At 36.2% G+C, this 20734-nt stretch overlaps 3 protein-coding genes across 4 annotated transcripts in view; 1 reads left to right on the top strand and 2 right to left on the bottom strand.

The window, feature by feature from the left end:
- Window positions 1-1705: 1705 nt before the first annotated feature.
- On the top strand, window positions 1706-13944 carry LOC102298498 (claudin-15). 2 transcript variants are annotated; one of them, XM_042220842.1, is made up of 6 exons: window positions 1706-2054; window positions 4312-4476; window positions 5174-5255; window positions 5370-5480; window positions 5576-5692; window positions 13143-13944. In XM_042220842.1, exons 1-5 carry the CDS (start codon window positions 1838-1840, stop codon window positions 5667-5669), a joined length of 669 nt encoding a protein of 222 aa, XP_042076776.1. In that variant the 5' UTR covers window positions 1706-1837; the 3' UTR covers window positions 5670-5692; window positions 13143-13944. The 2 variants fall into 2 exon arrangements, with proteins under 2 accessions (XP_042076776.1, XP_005922202.1); XM_005922140.3 differs by lacking the exon at window positions 13143-13944 and having other exon boundaries at window positions 5576-7087.
- Window positions 6493-14647, bottom strand: sat2b (spermidine/spermine N1-acetyltransferase family member 2b). The gene is made up of 6 exons (XM_042220843.1): window positions 14491-14647; window positions 14280-14331; window positions 12020-12103; window positions 11436-11542; window positions 7486-7530; window positions 6493-7318 (listed from the first exon to the last, which is right to left on the bottom strand). The coding sequence occupies exons 1-6, from the start codon at window positions 14551-14553 to the stop codon at window positions 7139-7141; spliced, it is 531 nt and encodes a 176-aa protein (XP_042076777.1). The 5' UTR covers window positions 14554-14647; the 3' UTR covers window positions 6493-7138.
- A 1335-nt stretch (window positions 14648-15982) lies between these two features.
- The window catches only part of taf6 (TAF6 RNA polymerase II, TATA box binding protein (TBP)-associated factor), an 8838-nt gene continuing 4086 nt past the window's right edge, over window positions 15983-20734 (bottom strand). Inside the window, exons 8-15 of the mRNA XM_005922142.3 lie at window positions 20500-20577; window positions 20293-20394; window positions 19999-20181; window positions 18909-18983; window positions 18695-18820; window positions 18400-18573; window positions 17303-17494; window positions 15983-17054 (exon numbers count right to left, since the gene is read on the bottom strand). Of these exons, the coding sequence (XP_005922204.1) occupies window positions 16764-17054; window positions 17303-17494; window positions 18400-18573; window positions 18695-18820; window positions 18909-18983; window positions 19999-20181; window positions 20293-20394; window positions 20500-20577 (1221 nt within the window). The 3' untranslated portion in view covers window positions 15983-16763. The remainder of the gene's footprint in view (window positions 17055-17302; window positions 17495-18399; window positions 18574-18694; window positions 18821-18908; window positions 18984-19998; window positions 20182-20292; window positions 20395-20499; window positions 20578-20734) is intronic.

Genomic DNA, 20734 nt, shown 5'->3' on the forward strand with positions numbered 1-20734 from the left:
ACTAGTTTATTTGAAGCAAAGCAAACCGTTTCAGAGCAGATTCATCCATATGTCAGTATATTACTAATAGTAGATGGTGGCTGGCACGGCTAGCTATGGAGAAGCATGGAACAATCTGTGCAATGCAGCTTATTAATTACAGGTCAATTAATCATTAGATAACCACAATGTACCAGATATAAATCACCACACACCCATACACAAGTCAGAAACAATGACTATGCTTTGATTTTGGCTATATTTAGATGTAAAATAATCATCCAGAAATAAAGTTAAGGAATGTCTCGTTTACACCTTATCAGTAGTTTTGTCATTAACTGAATGGTTGTGCTGCTCCTCATTGACTACTTCTTTATGACATTTATAGATCTCTTCTAGGAACGGTGTGGAATAGGAACCCTGCCTAGAAGCTAACTTGGATTTAAAAACATTGACAGTGAAACAACATTTGGAGCAGAGTTGAAAGCCAGCGGTACAAAAGCGTGGCACATATCCAGTAATTACAGCTGAAACGTGAAAGGGATACGCAACGCTTGCAGTAAATTAACTTGCTATAACTAGGTGAAATTTAACACCTTCACTTGAAAATTGTTGAAATAATAAAAATAAAATTGTATCTTGAATTATTTTGTCTTGAATAAGAAAATGAAGGGATTAGAGTTAGGGTTGATTTTAAACATCAAGTCCGGCTACTTGTCTAATTCAGTTCAATTTTCCCTTTAAGCAAAGAGGTCAGTGCGGACACAAGTAAATCAGTATTTAAATTTATAGAGAGGAGGGCAGGGAGATAAAAGATTAACAAAACATTAAAAGTGTAATTCCTCTTCAGTACTGTAAGTATATGACAGTACTTTGAACTATGCTTTTGATTGCTGGCAGCAAAAGAGAATTCCCATTTGATAAGATACAGACTTTAAGGGGTGATTTGAAGTTTCTTAGAAACTAAGAATTGCTTGAGTCAAAGATGGTAAACACATCACCATTCATTCTGAGGGACAGTCGGGGAGATTTGCACGTGCAAAAAATTAATTTAAAACAAACATACATTTCATATATATTGTACAGTATAGATAAATTCTGGACTTTTTTACATTTCCATACATTTTTTCTCATGTGTAGACACTAATGAATTACAAGGTTGAGTTGTAGCAGCCAGGCCTTTGTGCAGATTCTTTTAGGTGACAGCTCTGCACTTTTTCAAGCTAATCTTTCAACAGAACAGACATTGTTGGATCGATATGCTGTATCACTTAAAAAAAGTATTTACAAATGTTAGGAATTTAAACGGGTCTTTTTTCCTGCTGCAAAATTGTTAATGTTTAAGTAGTGCCGCAAAAAGATACTTTTCTGTCCTTTATAAATCACCTAAGCAGCTTCAAGTGTTTGCTTTACTGTTAATTCAGCATTTCCCCCCTAAGTATTTGCCCATGGAACTTGAAATAGCCTCATTAAAATTGAAAGTTACCAACTCCTCAGAAACAGGACACAGACAGAAAGACAAGATTCAGAGATTAACAAAAAACTGGAACTGCTGCAAAACATTCTTAATAATACAAACAGTTAATGTTTTATGAACATGCTCCTTGTTTACTTACATTTCTATGGCAACTTGCCTACCATGTGTAATGTCATGTATTTTGGGCGGGATTAGCACACTTATATTGTAGCTACAGGCTATAAAGCAATGCGGATATTAGTCCAGGTACCAGTGCATGAGGAAAAAAAATCCTGAGTCAGTTCTCACATTCCCAAAATGTGTATCAGATACTGAAGTCGCAACTAGAGCTCCTCCAATTATTATTACTTCTACTAATTATTAATAAAAATTACTGCCAAGATGAACACGCTCATTGAAGTCGTAGCACTTTTTCTAGGTTTTGTTAGTTGGATATTGACTCTTATAACACTAGAAGATCAGCACTGGAGGGAATCCAGTCAAGACGGCAGTGTTATATTAACTTCTAATCTCTATGAGAACCTATGGATGTCTTGTGCAAGTGATTCAACGGGGAACTATAACTGTCGTGACTTTCCATCCCTTTTTGCTCTTCCGGGTAAGTAAAGTTTAAATTTTTTACATAATATTTTTTTCATCTTCCAAAATACGCCGTTTACAATAATTTAATTAGGTAACTAATATAAAAGTACTTGGGATTATATGCATAGCTTGCATATTCTCATATATGTATTTTTATTCTCTTGATGATTTAGCAAATTTTACAATCATACTGAAAGAAATGCTTTAAACTTAATATGAAATAACAATCAAATAATCTTCATAAAAGCCAAAAAAAAAAAAAAATACAATATCTGCCACAGGCTGTAATCTGAAGGGGTGACAAAAAATAAACAGCATCTGTCCAATCTAAACAATCCTTTTGCCAAATTTCTCATGTAAGTTTATCTTTGTCATGCGTGTAAACGCAATGTTTAAAACCATTTTAGGGTTGGTGGTACTTCACTCCATTACAGAACGAGTAAAACTTTTTTTAGCAATGCTCAGAGATAACATGTTCATTTTAGGCAATTTAGTTTAAAACTGTTTGGAAGAGAGTACATTTTGAAGTTAAATGCTTCTTTTATTCATTACCAAATGCTGGGATCCTAAAAGACTAATAATGAATCTGTCTGATTTGCAGACAGGCAAGCAGACTCGACTTAGGGTCATAATGCAACTATGCATCCTCATCACCTATTACCATCATCCCTTGTAGAGAGAGTGAAATGAGGAGCCAAAGCATGGCTTGAATCCCATCAATAAATAGTTAATAACATTGGCACAGGACTTAAAGCAAATGGCGAAAGGTGACATGTAGCTTTAAATCTATAGACATTGGTAAGCACCTCTCTGTCGCCCCGTAAGTTGGGTAACATTTTGAGTCTTTGAAAAGTTTGAATAGAACTCAGAATAAAGGGAATGTTGAGTGGGTGAGCTGGAATTAATCATTAATTTGTACTTTTTGTAGTATCTTAGCAGGAAAAATTTCTGACACATTGAGGCTCAGTGGCTAACAACTTCAAGATTGTGTGGGAACATAGTTTGGAGATGAACGTTTACATCTATTTTTCGTTATAAACCCAATAGTGGAAGCTTTTGCTTCCTTTCTGGGCTTTCACAGTTGGATAATGATCAGGGTCGCCCTTCCAAATCGATACTGGAAGGAATTTACAGTTGATGGTAATGTTATCTCACCCCATCAACAATGAAAACCTCTGGATGTCCTGCGCAACTGACTCTACAGGAGTTAATTATTGCCGTGATTTCCCATCTTTGCTTGGTATGTGGTCAACACATAAATGTTCTTGTTTTGTTTTTTAGTTTTATTAAGTTAAGTACTTATTAATTAATCAATTAAGGATTCATCTGGCTTAGCTACTCAAGCCCAAGACTTTCCAAGTAAGATTTTATCTGAAACCATCTTAAACTATGTTGTAAAAATCAGCTCTTGTAACAGAGGACTTTTAAAAAAATCCTTAATAACAAATAATTAAACAGTCTTTACAACAGTAAAAAAGGTTGATCCTTTTTATGAATGTTTTCATCAACATTTTACTTGTTCAGGGTGTGTCAGTTGTTTACTTGTCTGGAAATTACTACTGTACTAAGTACTGGTGAACAGAGTAACTGCAATAGAAAATCCAGAAAAAAACAAATGCAATAAAAACTTTGACTGAATTATAATTAATCAATGCCCATTTAGCAATTAGCATCTACTTTGGTTTGTATTTCTTAAGTTACTGTTTAAGAATCAAGTTATGCGAAGTGACATATAAATATTCACCATATCAAAGTGATCCAAAGAGAAAGAGTTTTGTAGTACTCAAACAGTTATCAGTCTTGCCTACAATCCTGAGGCACACATTTCTATACTATGTATTCTGGTTGATTGGTACTAAAAAAAGACCCAAGATGGGCTGTACAGCCCGGTCACAAGATCTGCCTAGACCTGAAAGGATAAACATTTCCTGTTCTCTGAAACAACAGATACTTTTACAATTTGCTGACTATTTTATCAGTTGTGAAATGTGGAATAATTTGAAAATATTTGTGGTCTGCCTGATCTTAATCAACTCATATCATTGTGTCTGTCCTGTGAGATTCAAGGTGGAGCCTCTCACTGAAATGTCAAACAAATGAAAATCTGAGGGCAAGAATTTTTTATATGAAGCTTAATAGAAACAAACAAAAAAAAGCTTTTTCTAAAGTTCTTACCAACTTACTGCTTAAATCTTTGTTACTTATTTAGATATAACCATACGGTACACAAACGTATAAATCAATATGTTATTCTGTCTTTTATTTGCACACAGGCTACATTCAGGCCTCTCGAGCACTGATGATTGCTTCAATTGTGTTTGGGTCGTTTGGCCTGGTGGCTACGCTTGTAGGAATGAAGTGCTCGAAAATAGGTGGAGAAAACTATGTTCTAAAGGGGAAGATTGCTGCAGTTGGAGGAGTGTTTTTTTTACTGCAAGGTAAAGACTTGGGGGTGGATGAAAGATCTATGAAAAAAAGGAATGAAAAAAAACTTTCATTTAAAACAAGCATTTTAGTGTTTACATGTGAAACTTTTGCCTGATTATTTGAACCAGACTTACAATTTGAGAAATGCAACCTAGCCTCCATAAAGTCATGTGACAGATTTAAGACAGTTCACACTCCTGAATGTTTGCACAGAACACGTGGTTAAATATAAGCATGCCTGGTTCTTCGATTTCTACTTTTCACAAGACATGCTATCATATCACCATTATATAATGGTTTACTAGTTCAAAAGGTTATCCTTACGCTAACAAACCTGCTGATATAGGACCGTCATTAATAAGAGTTTATGCATTTCAACAGCACTATTGGTTACCCCATTTAAAAAAAAAGGGGGGAAACCAAGTAAAAGAAAAACCCAATGAACAAAAAAGAATTTCCCCCGGAATTGAAAAAACCAAAATTCAAAAAAAAAATTTTCAATTAAAAAAAAAATTTTAAATTAAAAAAATAAAAAAAATTAACGAAACAAAAACTGGAAAAGTTTTAAAAAAGAAAAAAAAAAAATCTTATGCAACATTTAGATAGCATGTTGCACAAACAACCGAACGAATGTAAACAAAACTGACTTTTTTTTAATAAAGATATGTGCACTACTCTGTGAATTTAACTTGTTTTTGCATTTTGTAGGGCTTTGCACCATGATTGCCGTGTCTTGGTACGCAGCAAACATCACCCAGCAGTTCTTTGACATTCTTTACCAAGGGACAAAGTAAGTCAATATAATCTGCATCAGCTGAAAGCACATAACATAGATTAAAAATTGTTAATATTAAATAAATATCACAATCAAAATGTCATATAAATAAATCTTACTGTCTTGCAGGTATGAGCTTGGAGAGGCGCTTTATATTGGCTGGGCTTCAGGCACGCTTGCCATTTGTGGAGGCTCGTGCCTGCTGTGTTCCTGCGGAATTATGACTGACAGTGAAAAAATGTAACTGTTGCTGAAAAGTTTAATTCGCCAGATATTATACATATAACAGGTGTATAATTAATACAATAAAATTAAACGTGCCTTTTGTATTTTAGACCGTATCCACTCCAACCATCCTCCAGAGGACACGTGCGATCAACTGTGGCACCCTCTCAGTCTGTCAACTATGACAGAAACGCATATGTCTAAGAAGTTAATGTGTAGACGGAAAAGTAAGAATCTTTTCAGAATCTTTCTGAAAGAGACAATGAGTAAAAAAAATAAATCTGGTATCATTTATAGGGGACATAATGAAAACTGTGACAGTATAATATCAATTACGGTCATAGGTTCCAGGACAAAATCTGTTACAGTAAGTAAATTTTGATGCAAAAGTCACACTTCCAACTAAGCACACAGTTGGTATATTTTGTTTTCTAATGGTCCCATACATAATTTATCACAATAACAGGACACGTGTGGTTTCAGCCAGTGCAGTTTTTGTTTGTTTTGGGTTTTTTATTTTTTTTGCAGGAGCCACTTGAGTAAAAAGAATGAAACAATCATAAGCACAGAGTATATTTACATGTCACTTTGTTGATTTTATACATTTCTCAAGATTTTTGCATGGTTTTTTACTATATATTTACCAGTTATTTACCATTTCACAGTAATCAAATGCCCTAAATTATGAGAATGTTAACACGTTTATGATTTCTGCTAGTGATGCTCAGCGGTGTTTAGCACAGGTGACATTGTTGTTGTCATTATTAACTACTTTGCACAGTCAAATAAAAAAGGACATTCACAGAACTTGCTTGCACAGCAGCTTTTCATTTGAATGTTTAAATCAACAACAAGAACAAAAAAAAAAAAAAGCTCAGAGCTCAAATCTTGTCATATAACCCACTTAACAACAGTACTTTCTCAGGGCCCACTTTATTCTTTAATGCCCATTTTAGTTTGGTGACACATTGTGTTTTACATTCTCACATAATACAGATTCAACACTTTAAAAATGCCATCTTCCAGGAACAAAAAAATCACCTTTGGAGTATCTCACAGTTGCAACCTGTTGGAAAGCTGTGATGTCACATCTGGGATTTGGTTTACCCAATGAGAGTCAAGAAACATTTTGCTGATTGGTGATAAATAATTTAAATGTAAGGAAGAGTTTAAAATATAACATTTAAAGCATAAAGTCATGTACAGCACTTTAAAAATTCGCATTCTTAACATTCTTAAAAGCCTCATTTTTAACAGGTTGTTTTAATATCTCTTCCTTTTCATTACTTAATTGGTCACAGTAGCTGCATCACTGTAAGAGTGAAAGTAATACACTGGGTTTTCAGTTCCTCAGAAACGTACATGAAAACATAAAAATGTACCGAACCACTGATTTATGCTACTCAGTGTTTTATTTAGTAGGGGTCTGTGTTTATGGGACTTTGAGCGATACTATTTCAAGTCTATAGAAGAAGAAATCAAAAGGGATAGCTGTATCACATCAAAAATACTAAATTCATATGTATTTTACATCCTTCGCCCCCTGTAAATTAATTTGTTAAATCAAGGACACACACAAGATATAATTAAGGCTGTTTTATGGAGAAAAATACCAAAAACGTTTTAAAACAAGCACCATTTTGCACAGAAGGGTAAAGAGCATAGTTTTCTTGTCAATCTTTAGGTGCTTCATTTGCTAAATTGTCCAGGTTCTGTCCATCAAAGCGGATAGCGTGCCAGCCTTCAGTGACAGTGAGGTCCTGAGCTCCTTTAGCAGCATAAAAGTCTCGAGAGGGAGTGTTCCAATTTAGCACAGACAACTGCAGCCGCACACACTGCTTCTTTTTCCCAATCTGAACAAATAAAAAAATTGTCCTGCTCTTAATCATGCACTATTACCTCGCTATAACACAAAACAGCTGATATTAACCGAAACAGAAGAAAAAAATCAAAAGCGTCCAAATGCAACAAATCAAATGTAAAAAATAGGTTTTCCATACAACAACAAAAACTGTCTTACCTCTGCAACTTTGCTCAATAAGGCTGTACCAATGCGCAGTTGTCCGTACTAGGGGAAACCGTTATAATGTAGTATATAGTATATATATGTATATAGTATATATGTATATATATGTATATAGTATATATGTATATATATGATATATAGTATATATATATATATATATATGATTAATATATATATATATAGATATATAGATATATTGATATATATAGATATATATATATATTGATATATATTGATATATATAATATATATATATATATTTTATTTTGCTTAGGGGGGTGGCAGACGGGATACTTTCGTATCGTATTTGAGGCGTTTCGTATGACAGGTTGTGCTTTTCCCGGGCTTCGCGGTACCGCCATATGTAATCGTTGGAACAATTAGACAGGTTTGTTGGTAGATTTATCATTTAGTGCAACCTTTGTCCTTCTGCGATGGCTGTCTGTGTGGGCGCGGTCAGTGCATCTGCGTTGACTCTGAGTTCTCTGCCTAGGCCTGCCTGTCGGAGCTGGGGCAGATCCTACTGTATTCGCTTCCACAGTCAGACAGCATAGTCAGAAGTGGAAGAGCGGGCAGGGCAAGCTTAGCGAGGACGACAGGGAAGGTTAAGCTCGTCCTTGCAACTATGGAAAATTCTGAACTCCCCCATGGGGTTCCCAAACCCGTCCCACTTGCCTCATCGATCATGATTGGGGGCGTTAGGGAATTATTGGTTGGTTTTCACCTGTGGAGAACGTATGACCGCTGGGAAGGTAAGTCGGTCCGCGGTCAGTGGACGGCTGAAGTATATATACAGTAGTTTGGATGTGTGCCTACCACGCAATGTTATGGCGCTGCTCAAGTTACAGAATGGGTGTGGAGCTTAGTGTGTGTTTAGCACAGTTAGCGCCCTCTCGTTAAGGTGTTTTGGGGCGGCCAGGTGTATGCTAAGCCACCATCCAGCCACTGCGCGTTTAAATGATCAGTCAGGGGGTAGCGTCGTGTTTGTAAGACCGGATCGTGGGAGGACATTTGCCTGTGTGGTGTGGGCGGGTTAAGGTGTCTGGGGGGGTTCATTTTAAGAATGTATTTATAAAAAAATACAATAAACGACAGAGGTTGAACGAGCCTGAAAGTCGCGAACCTGAGTGGGTACGACGAACGAGAATTGATGCAGATCATGTTACTTCTTCTGTTTCCGCGTTTTTTGCTAACGACTTTACCTGACGTTCTGTTGGTGTTGTTGTCTCCGACAGGTGAACGGGGTGATACACGGGATGATGTCTATCTGGTGGCCAGGGTTGCAATAAAGAAAAACAACAAGCACACATGGCTAACACACTTTTAGCGTAAAACACCCCGTGAGTCATTTAGCAGGTCCGTTAGCTTTACAGATGATGTTCTTCGCTTATGGTGAGCCTGATAATGGTTTTATATGCTTAGGTCTGTGAGATGGAATGATAGCCGCCCAGAAGAAGATGCGGATCGTATATTGCTTTTTTGTTTTTATTTTTTTGGAGGAGCTATTTCTCTTCTCTATTTTCTGTGTAATCAAAAAACAAAATCTTTTCCAAAGAATGAGAGTGGATGTGTGTGTCCTTATCAGGTCAGATACAGGGCGGGCAATCTTTTCTCTGTAATAAACTCTCTTTTCCAAAGATGAGTGATTCCTCAATCAGATACAGGGCTCGCAATATCGCTAGCCCGACGTCCGGGGCTAGCGATTTTTTCAGTCGGGCTACCAAAATCTATCTCTGCCCTGCCCGTCGGGCTATTGTAGGAAGGAAAAATATATGTCAATGCTTTTGCATTCTTTCGGAAATGTAGCTGGGTAATTATGTCATTGGCATCGGTGAGCCACTGTCAATATGTGACATATTGAAATCGCGTTTGAATTTGCGCTTGTTTTTTTGCTTTCACTTTGCAATCGCGCGAACTGTGTATAGAGAGCGACAGCACTGATCTGTGAGTGATGATAATTTGTGCACCAATTCCTCTGACATCGTCTTATCTAATCGTTAGCTTACTATGCAAACATGACAAGTGAAATCTCCCGCAGCTTAAACATGTGAGAGGTTGATCGCGCAGAGAATCGCTGAGCTTATGTGAGTGCGTGTGTAAAAGCAGCAGGATATATATTTTAGTTCTGCTGAGCCAAATAAGACAGGTCAGGGTGAAGAAGTGACAGCCAAAGAAAAGCTTACCACAAAACGGAAAAGTTATGACAAATCAGACTATAAGGCAAAAAGAAAGTGCAGCTTTATGGTTTCATGGACAAAAGAATTTCTGTGGCTGCAATATGACGAGCTAAATAACCAGGGCTGCACATAAGTGGTCCGCAGGTGCGCATTCGCTGTCAAAATAAAAAACACGCACAAGGGTTAGGGTTAAATTTAAAAACTGTACTTTTGAGTTAAAATATATATTTATAATTTTAATAAATGACAAATTAAAAAGGCATGAACATTTTTTTTGTATCGAAAAAATATCGAACCGAACCAAGTTCGAACAACTAATTTGTGTATCGTTGCACCCCTAATATATAAGTGCTCGTGTCATGTAGTGATGTAGTAATTGAGTTATCTGTATGGTTATTTTAATATATTATGATAGTGATGATCAGTTACTATATTATCACTAACTAGCACAACAGCACAATATTATCTATATTATATATATATATATATATATAGTATATATGTATTATCTAATATATATAATATATATACACAAAACACATTATATACATACACACACACCTATAACTACACAACCCAACTATAGACACATACACCTACACACATATATATACATACACATATAATACATACCAACACCCATACACACACACACAATATAATATACCAACACACACACACAATCAACACACACACACACACATATAATATCACCATACACACATATATACATACACACACACACCACTAACATATATATACATAACAGAGATAAACTTACTAACACGATCGGTGATCGACTCCAGTAGTCACCACAGATTAATATCTATTAATCAGATACAACAGCAGTTTAAACACTAGCATGTGTGACAGTTGAAGTGCGGAAGAGGAATGACCGTTTGTGAAGTTAGTTGCGAGTATCACGCCATTACAAACACGATCTATATACATAACACACACACACAGAAGGTGATGAGATGATGACAGGCGAGGACAGATCTTGAACAGGATGGTGCACAGCATAATATACAATTACCCAGAAATTCGATACACTTTCGTTGGCGCAATTAGAGGGCGATGGGGCATGGTGTAGTTGACGAATCACATATATCATACACACAGAGAGCAAACATATAGACGAGGTTACGTCGTGAGCTGAGGAATACACCTAGGCTAGGGTGGCTGGGGATGATAATATAGCACAGAGGTGAGTGTGCCCATTCAAGGATCATTGGGCTACTAGGGCTTCGTCAACGATGTGGGATGTCACATATATACATACGACACACCTATGCAGACCAACGAGCTAGCTTGTAATGGTGTGGATGTTATACGAGGCGCATACAGATATCATATATATAGTATTATTATATATAATATAATAATATATAAGCTCTTGTACAATAAGAATATTATAAATTATATACTATAGTATATATATAGTTTCATTTATATATTATAGTATAATTATAATATATTAATTATATATTATAATACCACAACACATATATATATATACACACATAATATAAACAAACAAAACACACACACACACCAACACGGGCACACATATATATAAGTAACATACACACACACATATATTACACAATAGTTATTCACAGTGAGGTGGTATGCTGGACAGGTTACCACACTAACCGTACACAGGCAAACGACCGTTCACACACACATATATATACATACAACACACACATATATATATATACATACATACACACACACATATATATACACACACACAAAAAATATTGTACCTCTGAATTCTGGCATCACATACAGGTCCTCCAAATATACTGCCCGTCCCTTCCATGTACTGTAAGTGTAAAAGTAAAGGGCGTACCCGATAACTGTGAATCCTATATGAACAGAAAGAGGCAAATATTTCAAAGGGAAGTAAACATTACGACAAATATCATGGAAAAACCTCTCTCTTCCTTATACTAAACTACACTTTTATGTGGACTGCTAATGTAAAAGACCGCTATTGCTAATAAGGACTAAAGATATAAAATTTAAACTAAAATAATCTAATGCTGACTGTGCAACTGTGGTGATGTGAGCTGGGAAGTTCCTAATTACTTAGCAGCATTGCTTTGTCTGAGCAAGGTTTATGTTTGTTTCTAACACGTGAAAGAACAATGCTTATCTTAATTTTAGGAAGAATAGCCTCATGTGCCACTGTTGATTTATGAGGTAACACTTGTTCAGTCATAATTTGTCAGACATGTATATCTAAACAGCAAGGCCAGAAGCCTTTTATTATACTGATAAGATCAAGTGTGGCAGACAAGGAAGACTACAATAAAAACAAAAGGCCATGATTGAACATTTACCCTCATTAGACTTATGCTCTTCTGGTACTTCTGCAACGAGGCATTCAAAGAGGGGGTTCTGGCAGAAACCATCGCGCTCTAACTCTAAATTGCACAAGAAAAAGTTATTCATATAGACATGTTTAATCTCTATTTTAACAGCAATAAAAAGCTCTCAAACAAGAAGAAACATCAAAAACATACATTTGAGAAACTGAATTCTCTTTAAAATTGTCTCTTCATTAATAGTAAGTAGTGACAATAACATTTTCTGAGTAGGAGAAGCATCAGGGTCTCTATTAAGCCAGTTGTGAATGACAGTCCTCTACTGTAAATTTTTCCAAAGGTATTAGCAGACTTTTACTTAAAAGGATGCTTTTGTGTCAAGCTTGGGGTCACAGTGTGTCGTCAACTTCTGAGCACAATAGAAAAACACAAGATATCAAAACAATCTGGTTGTATTTGTTTTTTAAAGACACTTAGTAATCCAGCTATCTTTATCTTATAATAAAAGAGAGATTGGATGTATTTCAAAAGAAGCTGCATGACAGTTGATAGGGAAAAGTACACGAAGAATTGCAGTTGACCGTATACACCTATATCTAAGGGACCTAATCCTAATCTTATTCAGTTAATCATTGTTGGACTAATTACCACTCGTTCTCACTGAGCTGCAGTTATTGTTTCAGCTAATAACTGCATCTAATATATGAATTTTATAGTTATATATAAATTCATCCTTCAAGGCAGCACATTTTAAATACCAACTTAACTAAAGGTAAAGAAGCTCATTTCTTTATTTTTTTTTACATTATTTAACAGCAAAAAAAGAAGAAAAAAAAGAATGTTGTACCCATGAATAAATACCGTTTAGTGTGTTATTACATCTTCTAACGAACTAATGTTTGCTGGAAGATTAATTCCAAGTTCAATTCTAAACCTGGAATTCATCAGCTAAAAATACATCAGAACAGGCATCAGGTTTGGTGAAGCCACCATGCTGCCCGGGCAGCATGGTGACTGGCCAGGAAATTCTTTGAGGCCAGCCTCTGTTTATCAGAGGGAAAGTGTTATTTTTAGGACACTCTAACCTAACTTTAGCTGGTATAATGTTAGTTTTTTTTGTTTGTTTGTTTGTTTTTAGATGTTCACCTGCTGTGGAGGAAAGTTTCAAAATCAAGATATGATGGATCATATCTATAGTTTTATCATCAGAGAAAGGAAAGAGACACCACTACAGCAGCATCAACTGCTCTACAACTCAACTCTCACTGTCATCGGACAAATGTTTCACTCACTCATTGACTCATCTTAAACTCCTTTCACCAAGTTCTACAACCTTCTCCAGCATAAATAAATGTGGAAACATATTGACAGTTGAGGTAACAACAGAGATGAACTACAGCAAGAGTTGTTTGTCCTACAGCGACCACCATAGCTAGGATTTTTCACTTGAACTGAGCAGCATATGAAAACAACTCAACTGATGAAGTCTGCTATCTATTGACATCTAGTGGTGAGCTGTACCTTTAAAACGTTAAATTCTGCCAGGTTCTATGTCATTAATCTCTCTGGCTTCATGAGAAAAGTAAAATGGGACACAGACACTGTGAAAATAATTAAATTCACCCAAGTTATTTGTGCTGGAAAGGTCTGTTTGGAGCTGGGAATGTTTATACCTTATTCCATTTCTTTCATATAACATACACATGACACGTGACAGTTACTGTCATTTGCATTATTGTTGTGTGTCCCTAAACTGTTGAGGCAACAAATGAAAATAAAAGTTTTCTCTACAACAATCTCAGAAAACCTTCTTTCATATTCTGCCATAAACAATTTAACTGTTCTCTCTCTTTTTGTTATTTGTGTTGTTTGATGTGTGGACATACTGCAAATCGATTTCCCATTGGGGGCAATGAAGTTACCACTGACTATATAATTATAAAAAGAATAAATACACAACTTTGATATTTATGTTTAATGATTTTAAAGTGCTTACTTTTTAATAGTGGGGTTTATAATGATGATTGAGTATGACAATCTGATTGTTGGGAGTTTAACCCTTGCCAGTTACTTATTAAGTGTAAACATGGCTGCACTCGATTTAAGGACTGTGGTCTGACTGCCAGTCATTATATAACAAAATTATATATAACAATACATATGCTTTTGCAGTCGGTTTAAAAAGTCATCATTAAAAGTTATACAGAAAAAAACGGTATGCTTTTAGACAAATAAATCTTTACTTTCCGTAACATTTAACTAATGGGAGAATTACCTTCATGCGAAATCTTCACTTGGTCAGGCATCTTTTCATAAATCGCCAAATCCTGAAAACGCCGTTTTACCGTTATGTCAACTGAGAAACACACTCTGGAGAATTATTAGGAAACAAAATCTAACATTTCAGATATTGAGCTAACGTTTAACAGAGCCCTATAAAAGTACTGCGAAGTGGGAAAAACAGAGATAAGTTAACTATAATTCACCATTATCATCCTCGATATGTCTTTGCAGTCTTCCTTCGCAGCACGCCGTATTTTGAAATTCATGTCTACAGTAATTGCAGAGTTTCAGGGGTTTTTTTTTGCCAGTTTTCAGCTCTAAAAAAGCTACGCGGTAAAAAAAAAAAAAAAAGTCTGTACCGGAAGCGGCTACGCCTTGATACTTCCGCCTTCAAAATAAAGGTCAAAATAATTTTGGAACTTTAAAAAATGTATTATTTATTGATTTATTGATTTTTTTTAATTATTATTACCGTTTTGTATGCCTTTCGATTTGGATAAGGCAATAAGTCTTTATATGAGCCCCATTTTACAACTACCAACAACAAAATTTCGCCTGCTCCTTTTCAAACAAACCGCACACAAAGACAGTAAAAAGTAAACCTCCAAAGTAAAAGTTGCAGTAAGTGTTGAACCACATAAATGAGCAAATTGCTTAAATATGAACAAATTTCACAAGTTCGTACTTATATTTTTGTTTGTTTGTTTTTAGGGTGCTTAGTCATTTTTCTTGAATATCATTTTTAAAAAGTTAAACTACTGGTTTTTCTTGTTCTTTAGTTGACAGATATTGGATTTTTAACCCGTCAACTTATATGACAAGTCAGAACACAACAGGCTTTATGGGGCTCTAAAAAAAACAAACAAACAAAAAAAAAACCCCTGAAATTAAAAGTTTGTGAAAGCAGCTAATGGGAGTGAGCTCCCACTATTTTTTCTATATACACTGAGCCCCCTTTAAAGGCTCAACAAAAAGGTTATGGATAAACCCATGGACAATTACAACCATTCAGCCATACATGGCTTTCCAACTAAAACAACAAATGTTAATGTTCTTATTTTATTTATGGTACAGTCAAAAGCTTCAAGAAATTTAAATATTGAAAATTTTCTCCTATTGTGATAATAGTCACCCGAAGTGACAAGTGAGCTCAGTCAAAAACATTTTAAAAAAGAAAAACCCAAAAACAAACAAAAAAAGATTATGTATATGTACACGTGAATCACAACCCTCATCACACAACACAGGAGACTAGCTGTGTGAAAGTAATAGAAAGATATGAAAAGTGTCCAGTATTTACTTGTGTATGTGGTTCAGCTCTTAAATTTGCTGAAAGAATTCCAATAGGTGCAGCTTTTACTTTGGAGGTGAACTGCCTCAACATTTCATTTTCACTGTATTTGAAAACTTTAACAGCTACAAAAGAATTGTACTTCTTTCACCGTTTTTACTTTCAAAGGTCTAATAAAAGTAAAACAACGCAGTTGTGGCCTCTATTTTTCTTTATTGACTTAAGCAAAGAAAAGCCTTTAAAATTCATATTTACCACAAAGTAACACTATATGTCATCTCTATAAATATTGCAGTATATAAAACAAAAGGCATTATTCTGCAGTTTTCACTTGCTGACAGAAATCATTCTGCATTCAGTGACCTTTCGCTCAACATTTCAAATGCAGGATTGAATCTTTTTTAAAAAACTTTTTTATGGGTACTTTGAATTCAAACTAAGTTTTGTTGAGGCTGAGTCTTTTTTTGCAGGTTATCTTATAACCTTTGGGCTTAAAGCTGCCTTTCATTACACATTAGACCCATTTACACACAATGTAGCAGCAAACTTGATTTATACAAATTCATACATATTTTCCTCAAATTTAATGCAAGTTTGGAGTTATATATTTAAATTTCATCTGAAAATATAAAGAGTACAAAAAAATTTGGCAAGCTGTAATTAAAATAGCCAAGTTTTTATGTGACTAGAGCAGAATCCCTCTATTGTAGCATTTCTGTTGTTTGTCCTCACTGTACTGCACCTTTTTCATTTATTGCACTGACTTGATGCCCATGTGGATTGTTTTGCAAGCTCAGATATTGGATGTTGGCAGCAATTTACAAACTCTGAGAGCCATCCATACCAAAAATGACAATACCAAAGAATCACTTAAAATGACAACAGAAATGTAAAAATCACATACAGTTGAAAGATTTCATAAAAAATCATTTATTTTAGGGTAAAAAAGAAACATGAAATCAATTTGAATATAAGCTGAAACAGTGAAGATGTCACAGATTGGTCGGTTTTCATCGGGCATCAACATATTTACCTCTGGTCACATTTGCTCTCAATCAGTCAAGAGTTCAGATATTGCCCCCTCATACCACCTCAGAGGTTGCCCCATTAAGTTCAGCCCAAACAAATCTCCTTGTGTGCTCAGGTGCTCCAACTTGATAGGAATCTCCACTACTCATACAAGTCTCAGTGTGGCGACTGTGTGCTTGCTCCAGGAGACTCGGACCGTTCCAGCTTCATCCCTCCATCTAGTGAACTTGAGGAGATTGAAGTGGGTAGCACAGAGCTCTTAGTCTCCAAAGACGAAGAGGCAGACGAGGGAAGAGACACGACTATGTACTTCTGCAGAGGTCGTGAAGCTGTCAGTCCAGGGCCACTGCCAGGCTCCAGTTTTACCAAAGGCTGCAAGGTAGATGTAGCACTGGGAACAGTACTAGTTACTGGTGAAGCTGACTGTGAAGAGCTGAGAGTTATGACCTGACGATAGACAAAAAACATGCAAGCAGTTGTAGATTTTATTAGAAGTCACAATCATCAACAGCAATCTTTATTCAGTAAGTTTTGTCACTGCGTTTCCATTTTGTAACACTAAGCATTTATAAAATGTCAAATCTGGCACATTATCATGCCAATATGAAGGTCAAGTATAAGAGAAAGGCTTTGTGGCTTTATGGGAAAACAGTTTATACAGATTTTCTGTAGTGGTGGTAAAAAACTAAAATCACCTGCTGAGTTGAGGCAGCTCCTGCACTGGTTGCCATAACAATGTACTTAGTAGCTGGAGGAGATGGCTGTGATGGGGTACCAGGTCGTGGCGACATCAGTGTGAGGGAGCTTGGGACCTTAATGATGCTGGGAGTGCGAGGACCTGATGACCCACTTAGCCCGCTTTGTGAGACTGAAAGGGTGGGACGCGGCTGAAAGAAAGTGTCATTGTTCATTATTAAACGAAGGCAAACGTACTAGTTACCAATAGCACTTGTAATAATCTTAATATGCCATTTTAATTTTGAATTCTCTTATTACAGATAAGTATTTTTAAATATACATTCATTTACATTTTAACAGCCACGTGAATGGAGTGGTGAAAATCTTCATTCTATTACCTCAGACGTCTGTCAAAGCTTAAGCCTTTTTTCCCCAGGCACGACTTGGAAACTGCCATCATGCTTTTATAACCTCACCCTTGGTTTACTCTAACTCCCTTTTAATAAAGGTTAGCCAGGGAACTCTGGTGCAACTGGTGCAAAATGCTGCCGCACGGATTTTAACTGGTGAAAGAAAATTTGAGCATTTTACTCCAGTTCTGGCCTCCTTACACTGGCTTCCAATTGAATTTAGGATCCATTTTAAAACCCTTTTACTGTTTTTTTTAATCCTTAAATGGTCTGGCGCCCGTATATGTGTCCGACCTGCCGAAGCCCTATGTCCCCCCTCGTTCACGCCGGTTAGCCTGAGCAGCTGTTGCTCTCAGTCTCGGCTGAAACTTAGAGGAGACTGAGCATTCTCTATTGTTGCCCCGAAGCTTTGGAATCATCTTCCTCTTAACATCAGGCAATCTTCTTCAGTGGTGGTCTTTAAATCCAGAATCAAAACTTATTTTCATTCCCTCACTTTTGAATTAGCGGGTAACTGACACTGTTATTTTGTTGTTAATTGTAAATTAAAAATAATAATAATTATTCATATAGTTTTACTTATATACTTTTAGTATTTCTGCTGTGCAGCACTTTGGTCGGCCGTGTGTTGTTTTTAAATTGCTATATAAATAAATGATGGTATGGTATAGGATACTTTGGTGATAACTGGGTGTAAGTTATACCTGAGTGATTGTTAATGTCGTTCTGTTGACTTGCTGAGCTTGCAGTGCTGCTTGAGTCCTGGCCTTCATTACATGGGAGCAAAGCATGGGTCCGAGATAACCATATTCTGTGCGATACTGCTCCACGTTGTCAGGCTGAGATCGCAATTTGGCAATAACACTGGCACAATGTTTCTTTGTAAAAGGAGAAGGGAAAACAAAACACTTTAATAACAATCTCAGGGTTTATGTAATCTGTTTGGACTGCTCTAGTTTACAAACTAATGTATGAGACTCAGAAAAGTTCATATATTACCAGTAGGAGGCTTTGAACATGTTCAGCTCCTATCTTATCGATATTAGAGATCACAGGTCCTTCCATCACTGCTTTGATCCGAGCACCTTCTACAGCAAGCCGAGGAATTATCAATGTCTTTATCACCTACAGAGGATAAAAGATAAAAACAGCAGGTTGGTTTCACTGCAACAGACAGAACAAGAAGAAGAAGAGGAAACAAAACCCCACTCACATCTGGTCCCAGTTCTGCAAGTCCAGCGATGCAGCCGTACCGTGTCGTCCACTGCGTTTTATCATCCAGCCAACTCTGGAAGAAGAAAAAAAAGTGGATTCATGTGTTTTGCTGTGTTTTCCTACTTGGTGTTTGATTGCCTGTTCTGAATCAGTCCAAAAAAGCTACAAAGCCTCCCTGTGAATCACATGAGAATTTTCAACTGTTGTGTCCTGGACTAGAGGATACATTTGTGAGGTAAAGGTTTATTATCGAACTGTTACTACGTAAGAATGCAAAGCACAAAGAAAAGCTTCAGAGCGCTTCAGTCGCAACAGGAGATTACCAAGTTCACACCTGCTTAAACAACGCTCACAAAACAGGGCCAGTAAGATTCCATCAGACTAAAGAGCAAAAGGGTAGATACACTCTTAAACAACATTAAAATACAACTAGAATTTGTTTGTTTTTTTACAAATTGGCAATGACATATTTGGTTACTGATTATTATTATTAACAATTTTAAGACATACTTGCACAACACAGCTTGATGCATACCTGCATTTTTACACTGTCATCAATTAGATTTTGAGAAAATGTGAAGCTATTTAGTTTAACTTCTGACAGACAAATTAACACCGCCTACACTACGCCATGTGCACTTCACAGTACTATTTGGGAAAATGAAAGAGAAAAAGAACAGAGATAAATGGAATGGTTGCTGAAAGAAGAGAATTATTTTGTCATTTGAAAAGTATTACAGCCATAATTATGAAATACAGCCATAGAGCCCGTTTAATACTTGAGTGATAGAGTTAAACAAATTTATACTCTGCATGATTCCCTCCATCCCCCCTTTTCCACATATCCAATTTAGTCTCTTATGAAGTCTATTCCAGCCATCATAAGATGCAAGTTGGTGCTCATTCTGGACAGGTCGCAAATCTCTCGTAAGGATAAGAGAGCAACAGACACCCATTCACACCTATAGCCAATTTATTACTGCCAATCACCCTAACCCTAACTGCTCTGTGCATTTCACTATATATATAAAATATCAAAACATCTTCAATATGGGAACAACATATTTATTACCAAAGAAAAACTTCACCTTGGTAAAAGTCTTGGTAATACGAGACTGAATGTTGTTGGTTGTTGTACTGAAGGTTTTACAACTTTGGGCCATAAGACGAGCAGCAAAGTCCCGTAAAGCCCAGTGGTTGTCAACATCCGGTCGCAAACACAGCTGCTTACTCACAATACAGGTGACCACAGCCGGGATGAGCTCATGGAGCTGTAGATGGAGAGAAAAAGAGAAAAAAAAATTGAATATCACATTGAAAGTATGTTTTGGGTTACAAGCTTCATAAAATAATACAACATTGTATTTGTTTCCATCACTTACGTATTTTTCCAGATACAGGGTGGGGTTGTCCATCAGAGCTTTGACCATCCGCATCAGATAAATCAGAAGAGCCAAGTTGTTTTGCACCACGTTTACACGCACCTTTGAAGAGAGCCTAAGGTCAGCACTTTGAACACAAATATGCTCAGGGCTTTTTTGTGAGGTAAAGAAATGTTTGAGAAGAGAAGATGTTGGAAATGTGCTTACGCCCTCAGAAATAAATGTGCTGAATCTTGGAAGCATCTGATAAAGTCCAGGATCGGTAGCAATACTCTGTAAGGCTTCCTGTGCGAAATATATACAAACATTTTTAAAAAGAGAAGTCAGGTGACAAACTGGCCTGAAATAACTTTTTGATAGTATGACAGAATTAGACTGCACTACTATTTTACTTTATAACAACAACAACCCGTTTTAGAATAAGTAACACAAACAACTAAAT

The sequence above is a fragment of the Haplochromis burtoni genome, unplaced genomic scaffold, assembly GCF_018398535.1.
Source record: "Haplochromis burtoni strain Fernald_Lab_line unplaced genomic scaffold, NCSU_Asbu1 Contig_56, whole genome shotgun sequence".
Lineage (NCBI taxonomy): Eukaryota > Metazoa > Chordata > Actinopteri > Cichliformes > Cichlidae > Haplochromis > Haplochromis burtoni.

Bases quoted from the DNA above. Each gene is read 5' to 3' on its own strand.
- LOC102298498 (XM_042220842.1), top strand. From the start codon at position 1,838: ATGAACACGCTCATTGAAGTCGTAGCACTTTTTCTAGGTTTTGTTAGT. The intron at 4,477-5,173 runs GTAAAGACTTGG...TGCATTTTGTAG, and splicing joins AGTGTTTTTTTTACTGCAAG to GGCTTTGCACCATGATTGCC. The intron at 5,256-5,369 runs GTAAGTCAATAT...ACTGTCTTGCAG, and splicing joins ATTCTTTACCAAGGGACAAA to GTATGAGCTTGGAGAGGCGC.
- sat2b (XM_042220843.1), bottom strand. From the start codon at position 14,553: ATGAATTTCAAAATACGGCGTGCTGCGAAGGAAGACTGCAAAGACATA. The intron at 14,332-14,490 runs GTGAATTATAGT...CGGCGTTTTCAG, and splicing joins ACATATCGAGGATGATAATG to GATTTGGCGATTTATGAAAA. The intron at 12,104-14,279 runs GTAATTCTCCCA...TGTGCAATTTAG, and splicing joins AGTGAAGATTTCGCATGAAG to AGTTAGAGCGCGATGGTTTC.